General features: G+C 53.2%; 2 protein-coding genes across 2 annotated transcripts; one reads left to right on the forward strand and one right to left on the reverse strand.

The window, feature by feature from the left end:
- Positions 1–3,169: 3,169 nt before the first annotated feature.
- Positions 3,170–4,941, reverse strand: CTHT_0026830 (uncharacterized protein; the record flags this gene model as incomplete). Its single annotated transcript, XM_006693078.1, has 4 exons — positions 3,170–3,379; positions 3,514–4,144; positions 4,363–4,657; positions 4,722–4,941. The coding sequence occupies 4 exons, from the start codon at positions 4,939–4,941 to the stop codon at positions 3,170–3,172; spliced, it is 1,356 nt and encodes a 451-aa protein (XP_006693141.1).
- Positions 4,942–9,205: 4,264 nt separating this feature from the next.
- CTHT_0026840 (putative anaphase spindle elongation protein) lies at positions 9,206–11,683 on the forward strand (the record flags this gene model as incomplete). Its single annotated transcript, XM_006693079.1, has 3 exons — positions 9,206–9,232; positions 9,399–9,660; positions 9,723–11,683. The coding sequence occupies 3 exons, from the start codon at positions 9,206–9,208 to the stop codon at positions 11,681–11,683; spliced, it is 2,250 nt and encodes a 749-aa protein (XP_006693142.1).
- Between the last annotated feature and the right edge of the window lie 759 nt (positions 11,684–12,442).

Consider the following 12,442-nt stretch of genomic DNA (forward strand, 5'->3'; position numbering starts at 1 on the left):
CTTGTTGTCGGGCTTTCCACGAAAAGAAAGTGGTTATTTGTAAGTGAGCAGGCTGCGGGCTGCGGGCTGGATGCAGTTGGCAAATTCGCAACCCGTTGCACAGAACAAACCAGGAAGGTATCCGCTCTGATGGATACGATCACCGCGGATCCGACACGTGAGAGAAAGTTGAGTGGAAGGGTGCGCGGTGCGATGTCGTCACTCGGCTGCTGAGACCGCGGAGCGCTGCTGTCAAATTGACGGGGGTTGGGCTTGGCGTGCAAGGGCTGCTGCTCCAAAAGAGGGAAGAAATGAGAGGTTCCAGGTTGGGCTCCGCTGTGACTCTGGGGCGGACCTGTCCACTGCTCGATGTTTGACCAAGTCAGTTGGTGTCGGTCGGTGAGGATGACTTCAAGGCAGCGAAAACGAGCATCATGAGGAAATACGGCAACTGGAATCAGATGAGGCGCATCCTGCACTTTTTATATCACTGTGACAACAGCCCGATAGGGCGCGGAAATCAGTGGATCAGGGGTGAGACTCAGATAGGCGCTGGCACGAGATAAGGCAGCCCGCGGGCTGTGATGCGCTACACCACATGTCCGGAGAGGGCTGGAGGGTGGGCATTTGGGGGAGGCACTGGACGCTACCACACCACACCACACTACACCACACCACACCAGATTTCACTGATTTCGGCTTGCAGTGCCGATCGCCAAGGACATCCATGATGATCTGGGCACTCATACGCATTTGAATCGATCCAAGCGACACCTGTATCTGGCTGCGGGTGCGACGTAGGTACGTACCATCCCGTCACCTATTCATCAGGCAGCTACCTTATTGTGCCTGCTTGTACTTATATCCGACACAGTCATGCTATGCGAAGGAGCGACACTAAAACAGGGCAAGAAAGTACTTGAGTTTTCTTCGGGGAGACCAATGCACACTCGCGACCGTTGAGCACATGCACATCGTGACTTTGCACTGCGTCCTAAACGGAGAGGTTCGGGCGCAACATCCGCAACCGTCCAAGGCCCCGGTGACGTAGTTGGTCCCTCTAACCGGGTAGGCCATGGCCAAACACAACAGCTTCGTGGGGGAGGGGGGAGGGGGTTTAGTTTGCCGTGCGACACACCAACTGATAAGCAAGCATCCACATCCGATAGGAGGGCGGTAGAGCGGCAGAGCAGAGGGGTGGCAGAGCAACGGAGCAGATGATGGCCCGGAATAATTTGTGGGAAATGCGATGGTAATTAGTGTGAGCAGGATCGGGATCAAGATTTTTTTTTTTTTTCTTGTCCTGATCAGATCTCGGGTCTGTCTGCCCGCGTCGTTGGATCACCGGACGGATAAAGCAAGGAAGCCTTATCTTCGGCGCGATCCGTCTGAGAACAACACATTCTGTGATTCAATCATCAGATACTTAAGGTACCTACCACCTACCAGGTACCTAAGGTTTGTCAAGATCCCATCTCCCCATAAAACGGCCATCTTCCTTTCAGCTCGCTGTCGTACGGCCCTTATCGCACAAACAATGGACCTGCCTTCTGCGAACATGACTCCCACTCTGCCACCTCTGAAAACCCTCTCAACGCAGATTCCGGCCTTCCAGATTCGACCAACACATAAGACTCCACTCCCGCAGTGTTTCCCTGAAAAAAAGCTGGGGATCCATCGGTGCTGAAAGAAAAAAAAAGGCTCGACCATCCAACGGGTCCCCAACCTCCACACTCTACGGTTTTTCTCCAGAACCGAATCCACACATCCACTCACCCCCACCTGCCCGGCTTCCGGCTGCCCTCCGTTCGCTGCTGCTACTGTCCGAGACCCAGCTGCCGTGCTTCGCGTGTGTCGTCCCTCGGCCTTCCCTTTCTGCACTGAAACGCCGATGCCGCCCGGTTGCTTGGTCCCCGGACTCTCACAGGCTAAGCAGAAAAGGTTTTCTCAGCAAGGGTCGTTACTGCTTCGTGTCGGGCCTGTCCGGAAGGGAAGAAACAGAAAGAAAAGAAGGGGGTGTTCTGTAATACCCAGTATCCTAGCGGCCTGTTGTATTTTGCTGTGCCCCCTGTGCGTGTGTGAAACAATGAGATAGGGTCAAGGTCAAGAGCATGCCGAACTTGCCGTCGACAATGACACGACTTGACTTGTCAACAACAGCCACAGCCATAGCCATAGCCACAGCCACAGCTAAGCCACAGCTACAGCATCGCAGTGGCATCAACACACCTTGAGGGTTGCTCCATGGCATGAACACCCTTAACAATTTCCTCTTTTAGAGTGGATCCATCCTCGGTGACCACCGACGGGCCAGCTGAGAGTTGAGACTTTATCCCAGAAAGACAGGTCCCTGACCGGCTGGAACTGGAGAACTGGAGTCTTTCCAGAAGACTTCGTCTCCTCGCTTCCAGGCGGCTGGCTCTGATGAGTGGCTGGAAGCTGCACTGTGCATCGGCCGCCACTAGCTTCTGGTAGCGACATGGCGTGTCTCCTCGAAATGGAGTAATTTTTTTACGCTGAGGGTATGGAGAATGGAGACCTATGAGAGCACCAGTACCGTACCAACCTGCCTGCCTACCTACCATTATTGGTAGGTTGTGTTATTGCGGCTTGAAGGGCTGCGTCCCTGATCGCCATCTCCCCGTGGCCGGGTCTGCTCAGCTTCGGTTTCATCAAAACTTATACTCTGATGTCGTGATATGGTAAAAGAATAGACGAGTCTTGATTTTTGCTTTTGAAGAACCTGAGTTGTCTCTAGAATCTGCACAGTGAACATGCTGCCATGCTGCAGAAAGGACAAAAAAAAACAGTCCATTCGCATTCATCGTCGGACTAATTTTACAGATATAGACAAGAAAGAGGTGCTTTGGTCATCCTGGGTCATCCGTCGTCCTCAACGAGCCCGTTGGCACGAGCCCGTTGGCACGAGCCCGTTGGAATTAGCATTAACCCTGGCAACCTTATCACCTCTCTTAACCTTTCAAAGTACTTACCTTGGCATCCACACCGTCCAGCAATGAAAGCTACCCCCCCCCCCTCCCGTGAACGCCAACATCTAACGAATGTCTCAATTCGTGCCTCTTAAAATGGCCTTCCATCCACCTCCCAACCTCTTTGAATCGGCGTCGTCCCCCGAGGTGTAACAACACCATACCTCCTTTCATCTCCATATCGTGACTTCCGAATCTCTTCACTTTTCCTGGGCCTGGTGTTCTCGTTGTCTTGGTCGTCTGGGTAGATGCTTGCGCTGTAATGTTGCTCCAGCACGACAGTTCTGCTGCCCTTCATGCTCCCGCTGGTACTTGGCCTGGCAGGGAGGCCCCCGCTTGGAGGAGGGACCGGAGGAGGGGGAAAAGGCAGCAGCGGAGCTAGGCCAACACGAGGGCTTGTGGGCGTTGATCTTATCGTCGTTCCCGGAGTCAATATGGGGCGTGATATCACAGGGGACAGTGACGATGATAACGACGACGACGATGCTGATGATGAGAATAACCCTGTGTAGGACCCCGCCCCAGCAGAGGCAATATCATTTACAATACCGTCTATCTCCCGCTGGATGTCGCTGACACGGATTGTCACACCGCCGTTCGTGTTGCTCCTTGTTCGCGTGAGCGGCTCTTCACTTGTACGAGGCGATGGGGGGGCTGGCCCCTGCAACGGGGTAACGAGGTCGGTTCTCACGCGGATGATGTGCCGGTTGCGGACGCCTCTGATTTTATTGTCGCCACGGAAGCCGCTTGGCTTCCATTCCATCTTGTTGCGCCGGGAGAAGAGAGGGTTGTTGCGCATGCTTCTGCCTCCTCGTCGGCCGCCTCTACCAAATTTCCCGCCTACACCACTGCCAACAACAGGAGGTGGGCCATTCGCATCAATAGACTTCCGACTTCTGATCTTCCTCAGTCCCTTTTCAACCTCGTCGCTTTCGTCAGATACCGTCTTACGGCTGACCGCCATGCTGCGGGCCGTGGCAAACCACCCGCCATTTGCCCGAGAGCGGAAGATGGGCCGCAGGGCAGGGGCAGAGGCCGTGATCAGCGCAAGGTTGGTCTCGATGACCGAAGTGACGAACCCGATGTTGCCGTCCATCATGGCCCTGGGAAAGATGGACAGAGCGAAGAGGCCCTGAATCAAGAGCAGAAGGCGGATAATAGAGGTTATTGTGACACTGTAGCTGTCAGGCAATGACTCAAGGGTGGATGGAGAGGGGCTGCTGGGAGGAAAACTTACAAAAATCCGAGAAGAAAGATAACAGAAAGTGCGATTTTCGTGCGTCTCGGGATTCTCAGCCTCGAAAAGATGTACAAAGGTACTCCAAGGATGACAAAATCTGTAAGTATGTTGAACACAGCCGTTGAGGTGTACAACACTCGACGATCGACGCACCGGCCGTTGGTGGTGGTCGGGTCCCAGTTGAAGGGGATTGGCAAGCATTGGAGCACCACGGCAAAGAGAGTGCCAACCATGTGCGCGATATTGACGGCGTTGAACCACACGAGTGTACGTCGTACCCATTCCTTTTGCCCAAATAAGCGCGATAGGAATATTAGGGCAGAGGACTTGACCAGAGATAGAATTGGCTGGTAGAGAATTTGAACCGCGTAGAGCCATATTAGCCCCTGAGTTGGGTCATGGGGGGGCACTTTTTCAGGGGGGATGCCAATGAAGTTGGTCTTGATAACTGTTCATATGAGCAGTTAGTCTACAGGTTATGCATCAGGTTTAGCATTTGGATAGGGACATACAGAAGAAGCTAACGACAGTCTGTGCTAGAGACAGAAGCATAGCAATACCGACGAGCCAGTCGTCAATGGCAAACTGCCCTGCAACAACTCGGCCGGCTACCCGGAGGCCCACAACAATGAGTGCAAGGGCCGGAAAGAAGAAATTGACAAAAAGGGCAAAAGCATGGAGGACTGAGGAGCCCGACAAAGCGGGATGGGCCAATATTGTGAAAGCATCCATGACGCAGAGGGACGAGGTGTGGTGTTGTCTCATCTACAAAAGACCGTATATACGACTGGAAGTCATCTTACATCGGGTATGTTCAGGTTTTAAGTCCGAAGAAGGGGATTTGTTAACAAGACCAGGAACGAGAGAGATGGATTAGACGTCGGAGAGCAAAAAGATATGGAAGAACATATGAGAGAGACGACATCACCTCCTCGACCTGAGACCGGGAAAGAGATCGTTACACACCCAACGAAGTGGAGAGATCCCAAACTGGGATTCACCAATTTCATTCGACTGCTCACCCAGTCGGAGAGCCGGTAATTCGGTGACTAGGCCGGGAATTGTGAGCCCAGAACTATTCCAGCAGGGCTTTTACATGTCGATCCCGTAAGGAGCCTCAGTCTCTTGAGAAGACTCTTGGATGTGACTTGCGCGCATGCTGATTGCCAACCGGTTAAATCTAGGTCGTGCATCAAGAGACTCGCATGTTGGTGTTTCTCTACGCTAAGTGCCAGGTGAGAGTCCCCGGACGGCAGCCGGATATTGGCCGGCATTGAGCAAAGCACATCTCACTTCAGCCATTAGCTTCGACTTTCTCTGTGACTAGGAGAATGTGCTCGGGCTTTCGCAACCTTCGTGACGTTAAAAGACTACGGGATTGTCATATTAAAGCTGACTGACTCAACCACCCAAGGCGGTGAAGTTACTGTTAAATAGAGGTATGTCCTAGTTGTTAGATCTGAACACGGGTTAGCCACACAAAAGAGCAGTTAAGTTCCCGATCAATATCTCAATATGTGTGTGCTGAGTATGAGCTTGGCTTGGTAATATGGCTGCAACACCAGCGAGGTAGCGAATCTAGCCCAGGCATATCTGGTTGCAAAAAGGGAGACGGCCATTCGCCTTGGAGAAGGCTCCAAGCCTGATTTACCGTCTAAGAAACAAGCCGTAGTCATATCAAACCTTCTAGAGATATTCTAGATCAGCATCGCTTGGTAAGCTACATTGGTTGGTTGTCACAGTGGCAGATCAAACAGATCCAGATGGAGATGTTCGGTCAAGGACTGGGCTTCATGCAATGGAATTATCCACGCCCAGATCCACAAAGAGACTACAGGAGAAAATCTGGGGAAATTGATCAGAATATGAAGGTAATTCGCGTTTTGTCTGTTTCCAAATCACAGACATTCGGAGACTCGTCCGAGTAAGGCGGTTGAAAGAAACAGGACCGACTCTATACGATCCGTGCAACAGGCTCTTATAGTATAGAGACCACAATATCTCTCTTTTCGGTTCTTTTCCTTCCTAGACAGGAAAGAAGCAATCAGGATGGTCTTCCTGGAAGAGAGAAAAAAAAGCGGCAAGCGCTCGCATTCGTAGCCCCTGTTCTACCCGAGAAACTGCGTAGTGGAGGGACGGGAACATAAACGGGTGGCTCTCAATTCTGCCACTAAAAACTTCAGACGGGAACAAGCATACATGCGCAACATCATTTTCCCCAGATCTCGATATCAAGGGAACGGGACGGTGTTGCTATGGTGGTGCATTCTGTCCGCACGGGCAACTTGGCATTAATACCCCTGTTGCGGGATTCGACAAGTCGTCGATCATGAGGGGCCGGATGGGCTATGGTCCGTGGAAGGGAAGAAGGGTTACACATAAGACCTGCCTGCTGTAAAACTGCCTACCGGTAGGTAATTATGGAAGTGGATGTCGAGCACGACCTTAGACTTGTCGCATAAAGGTCTGTAGGTGTTTGTCGTTGCGGGTCTTAAAGTCTTGCTGGTCCATGGGATCTGGGTACTAGGATACTTCCTTGGGAACTAGACTCTTCCCTTTGCTAGTCTCTGTCCCCCCCCCCCCCCCAAAAAAAAACGTCCTGTCTCACCGATCAGCCGGATGGGGAATGAAGGATGTGCAGAAAGTCAAGAGAGGTGTTGTCCATGAAGATCCCCCGCTTGTCTCCTTAGCCCTTCTTCCCCAGCCATCGTGAACACCATGAAAGCTTCTTCACATGCCTGTGCGGTTAATGCCGGATTCAATGTTCCAAAGAAAACGGTGATCTGGACCAGACTAACAACCACACTTCCTGACAATTAGGCAGTTTCCCATTCACACATCCTTCAGGCTAGCAGAGACCTATCATGATATGCCGATGCCAACCCTGATCAATCTGATGATGCGCTGCTTCTAGATTACTTCGATGACAAGCTGGTCGTCGACTACAGCACCTAGCGGGAATGCTGCATACAGACGGGGCACTCAGTCGGAAACTGACCTCTCCGGATTGCCGCCGGCCTAGTCGGACATGCCCAAGGGTCGTTTGAGAGATAGGCTAGTGCATGCGCTGCCTTCAACTCATGAAGTTACGGAGCCTTATTCTCCTCGTTGCGAATACCTCTCTTGCCGCAGGACTCTGGAGTGGCAAGCAATATTCAACTCCATCACTTTCCTGGAAGTGTTGTCCTCCCACAACAGCAAAAAGGACGGACGATTCAAGCTTCCTATTCTCCAATTCCCGGTTCGTGTTCCGTTCTTCTTTGCCACGGTCCTTTCAGACACGGCCGGACAACAATAAACACAAAAACAGATGCTGCCCGTTCCCGGTTAGTGTTGTACTCGATGGCGTTAACTGTAAACACAATGGCCTATGTCCTATGCAGCAAGCCGGCCGGGCAGTGCATCGTCCGTCAGCAGTCCACGGGGCAACCGGGAATGCAGGTATGAGGCACAAACCGAGTGGCTCTTTGGACTCTGGCCACTCACCTTGCAGGAAACTAAGGGCATTAAGATCAAACATTTGGGCCCTTGCTCTAGTTGCTTCCTCGGTCAAGCTGATGGCGTCATGGAGGGGCCGGAGCAGGGCGGACATACCTACCTAGGTGGCAGGTAAAACTGTAAACACCAGATATCTGGTCAACGTTTATGTACCCGCTGATCCTTGATCCTTTTTTTTTATCGACAGATGACATCTTCCTTCAGATACGTCGTCTTTCTGTTCGCCTCTTTTGCTTGCCTGCCACTCCTTATCTCTTTGAAGCCGAACATTCCCGTAGCCCCTCTCCGGATCTGGGTAAACAACAGTCTTGATCCCATGTACTTGTATGATGTTCCTTCCGCGCGCGAGGACCAGCCTCGAGACGTTTGTTTTGACTCAGACACCCGCAGCTCGGCAGTGTTTAATCAATGGCTGTAGACATGCTGCGAATGTTCGCTTAAGTTTCGGTTTGAAGATTGAGAGGCATCGGGATCGAGGCATGATTGGATGTGGCTTGACTGGGGGGCTCCAGAAAGGCCAGACAGGCTGAGCTGAGATCAGATAGATCCATCCGTTCCCGCGCGCTCCACTCGCCTCTGGGGCTGTGTGGGCCTGTTTCATGCGCGAGCCTGGGACCCTCAAACTCTGGGCAGCATCAATGTGGGATGAACGCATTACTCAGTAAACAAAAAGAAGGGAATTTACTGCAAAGTTCGAAAACTACAGAAAAAAGGTACATTGTTTGTACACCTGAAGTATTGTTAGACAGACTCTATATCACCCAGTTTTAATTTTTTTCGGAAAAAATTTTTCAAGCACTGTTCCAATGACCCCAGAAATTACCGTCGAATATCACTGGGTTTCAAAGGTGGGGCAGAAAGATGGAGGCAGCGCGCTGCCCCGCCGTGTGTGCACTAACGGGGGAATTAAACCGCAGGAACTGGCGCCGTTGCCGTAGAGACGGCCGGGCGCAAAAACCCAAGCCTAGCGCAGATCCAGAGGCTCTTGATGGCAACAAACCACACCACGCCGACCACTGTTTGCAGCTTTATCTCGATCGATAGCCCACCCTTCTCTTCCCTTTCTTTGTTTCGTCGTCTACTGCTCAATCCAAAGCGCGAAAACCGCAACATCGGCGTGTCGGCGTCGACCAAGACACTGGAGCGCTTGTGACGGCGACGTTGTTGTGTCTCCCTCGACATGCCCTTCCACTTGCGACAGACCCCTCCCCTCGTAGCGATTCGCTGATCCCCCTCCACCCCCCAAAAAAGCGGCTCCTATCCCCTAACAACGCACGACTCCTAGCTGCAGACCCAGCTGCACGTCATTGTGCTGGATGATACACCCCGCTCCCGGCTCGAACTCCGCGCTTCCCCTCTGAGAAGCAGACACGTCAAACGCCTGGAGCATCGCTAGTGTCGTCGTCGCTTCGCAAGCGAAACACCTTGCGACGCTATCATCGCACAGCCCCCTCGTCTGCTCATCGTGCTGCCGTTGCGCGACCGCGCTTTTATCACGATGGATACCAGCTACCTGTCCCAGCAGGTTAATACAATAATTGGCCAGCTGCACGGCTTGTTCGACGAGATCGGAGTTTCGCCTCAGGAGCGCGAGGCCCGCGAAGCCAAGGCAAGATACCTTTTTTTTTTTTTTGGCTTTGCCTGCCGTGCGCAAGGTTTGTGTCGCTCCATGCTGACCATGTCGACAACAGCTCTTTGCAGCTTTATCCGATGCGCTGCAGAACCAAGTCCGGCTGGTCGCGGCCGAGAAGAAGGACCTGGTCGATGAGGCGAACAAGTTAATCCATGCCATTCGGCTTATGAAGTCGTCTCTCGAGGATAATAGGCTGCGCCGGCGCGACGATGACCCGGACCTCCAGGTTACCTATCCCCTGAATAGGTGCCTGAAATTCCTTCGGGAGAAACATGCGCAAATCAGAGACGTGTATCGAGAGCGCTTCGAGGAGGTCAGAAGTAGGTTTACTTGGAGATGATGACACCAATTGTCGGAGTGTAAGGCTGATATTTTGTCGCAGAGGTGGCCGAGACCCTTGAGTCGTACTCGTCACATCTCGAACCGGGCTTTGTCAAGCTGAAGCTCCCACCCACAGCCCCGAATCAGTCAATTCCCTTGAACTTCGATCTCTCAGAAAACTATGTCAACCAGCTGGATGCAGAGTTTGCTCGCGTCTATGAGGAGTACACTCGCCGCTGCGAGACGGTCAGAGAGGTCGCTACCAACATCATTGACCTTTGGGCAGAGCTGGGTATACCACAATCGCAAACCGACCCTGCTATCCTCAAGTTCTACCGTGACTCGCCTGAGCAACTGGGGCTGCTTGAGTCCGACATCGCCCGCTTGTGCTCAAAGAGGGATAAACTGGTGGAAGAAAAGAAGAACCGCGAAAGGCGGCTCCAAACCCTCAAGAGCCAGGTTGAGGCTCTCTGGGAGAAGCTTGAGGTTGATGAGGAAGAGCGCAAGGCGTTCCTCAACAACAACCGTGGTTGTGGTCTGCGGCAGATAAACGAGTTCGAGGATGAGCTTGCTAGGCTTAATGAGCTCAAGCGGCAGAATCTCCATATCTTTGTCGAGGACGCTCGGACGAAACTGCAGGAGCTCTGGGATGCCTTATTCTTCTCGGAGGATGAGATGCTCGAGTTTACCCCAGCTTTCTCGGATGTCTACAGCGACGCGCTTCTTGAGGCACATGAGCGCGAAATCGAGCGCTTGGAGCATTTGAAGGAACAACGCGCCCCGTGTCTGAGCCTGATCGAGAAGCACAAGGGTCTGCTTCGCGATAAGGAAGAGTTGGAAGCCGCCAGCCAGGATGCTTCGCGCCTGATGTCACGCGGGCAGAAGGGCGAAAAGCGCGACCCAGGCAAGCTTCTGCGTGAAGAGAAGATGCGCAAGCGAATTGCAAAGGAACTCCCCAAGGTCACTGCCGAGCTGCGCAAGGTGCTAGAGCAGTGGGAGGACGAGTACGGGCGGCCCTTCCTGGTCCATGGCGAACGGTACCTTGATATTCTGGAAGCCGAAGAGCCTAAGCCGGGTCCTGGGCCAAGATCGAGGACTCCTGGTCCGAACCAGACTCCTGGCGCCGGTTCTAAAACTCCGTCGGCGGCAGCGAGCGGCCTGAACAGGGCCAAGAGTGTCGGTCACATCACAGGTAACAAGCAGCAGCCCATCACAAAACCAGCGGGAGCCAAGACGCCCATCGCTTCAGCGACATCTTCGGTCAGGTCGACACAAGGACTCCCCTTCCGGACGACGATCGCTAACAAGCAGGGCAGCCCGACGCGCCTCCCTGCCCGGGTCCCACTTTCGAACCTCAAGCACGGCAACAACTCTCCCGAGCGCCCTCGGCCCGAGTCCCGGGGCACCGACACGGGTAGCATCCGGTCGGTCAACGGACTTCTGCGGGCTGTCGGCGCAGCCCCTCCCAAGATGCGCGAGCTCCTGCCCGCTCCTGATCTGGATGCCCCGGTTAACCATTATCGTACTGTTCTGGGCGCTAGCATTGTCCGCCAGGTTGAGCCTGAGGATCCGTATGGTGGCGACACTGATCGGTACTCGCTGCAGGAAAACTCGCGGCCCGAGTCCAACGCGAGCTACTACCATCATGCTCCCTCGTCGTTTTCTGCCAGCACCAGGCCCAGGGCCCAGACAGTAGGCGCGACAGAGTCATCCGCATCATCCACCTCCTCGGGCTCAAGCAGACAGATGTCGAACATTTCCAGCTCTTCGACTGTTGTTACGGGCTCGGAGAACTGGGAAACGTATGACGACGATTCGGCTCCTGAGCCGGATGCGTCGGACATGTATTTCGCTAAGCTGAGAGCAGCGCGGAGGAATCAGCATCAACAGATCATCATGGTGAAGCAGCGTGGACGGGGCATCCCCCCGCCTGCTCAGGCTCAGGCACAGGCTGGTGCTGCCGGTGGGCCGGATGGGAGCAAATCCGGGGGATCGGAGTGGACAGATGAAGACGCGCTTTGAGTCCGATGGGCCACGTGATGAATTATGACGGGTTGAGTGAGTTATCTGTATGGATCGCTCTCTTCATTGGTATTGATGACGGGAATATGCTGCAAAAGGGGGGGGGAGGAGGGGCCATGGTATGTCTATCTTTTCCCTCCCTCGGCGTTTCTTTTGTCGACGTTATGTCACCTTCCTGCTCGACGTCCCCAACCTACCTTGCTTATTCTCTTCCCTTTCATTCCGGAGCGAGGGACTAACACTGGGTGTTTTGTCCTCCTCCTCCTGGCTCGTTCAGCTTCCTGTTCTACCGACCTCGCTGCTAGCAGGTCCTTTTGTTGTATGTTCTGCTGATGTATTGGCTATGTGTTTGTTTCCTTCTTGTTCCTAGGAATCTGGATTGGTAAACGGATGGTGGCATATGACCAGGAGCGAGCATGGAGAGGAGGATCGTCTTCCGTCTGTCTCGCTTATGAGACCTATGGTCTTGCGTGAAAGGGCTTTCCTCGACATAGGCGAGGACAGAAGGATCAGGTATCGGTATCTCTCCCTGGTATGGGATCCTCAGATCTCTTTGGAGGAAGGACCGGCGTTCTGAGGGATTTGATGGCTTTGTGTCTCTGATTTATGAGGTCGTGATGATAAATAAAAACATCTTCTTCTACCATCTTCACTCTTTAACCTCGGAAATTGTCATCAGCGATAACAGTTTGTGGAGCTCCCTGCCGTTTGATTGTCCGTCTGACCCGGTTCTTGGCTCACACAAACACGACAAAGCTA

Source organism: Thermochaetoides thermophila (assembly GCF_000221225.1).
Source record: "Thermochaetoides thermophila DSM 1495 unplaced genomic scaffold scf7180000011816, whole genome shotgun sequence".
In the NCBI taxonomy this organism is placed as follows: Eukaryota; Fungi; Ascomycota; class Sordariomycetes; order Sordariales; family Chaetomiaceae; genus Thermochaetoides; species Thermochaetoides thermophila.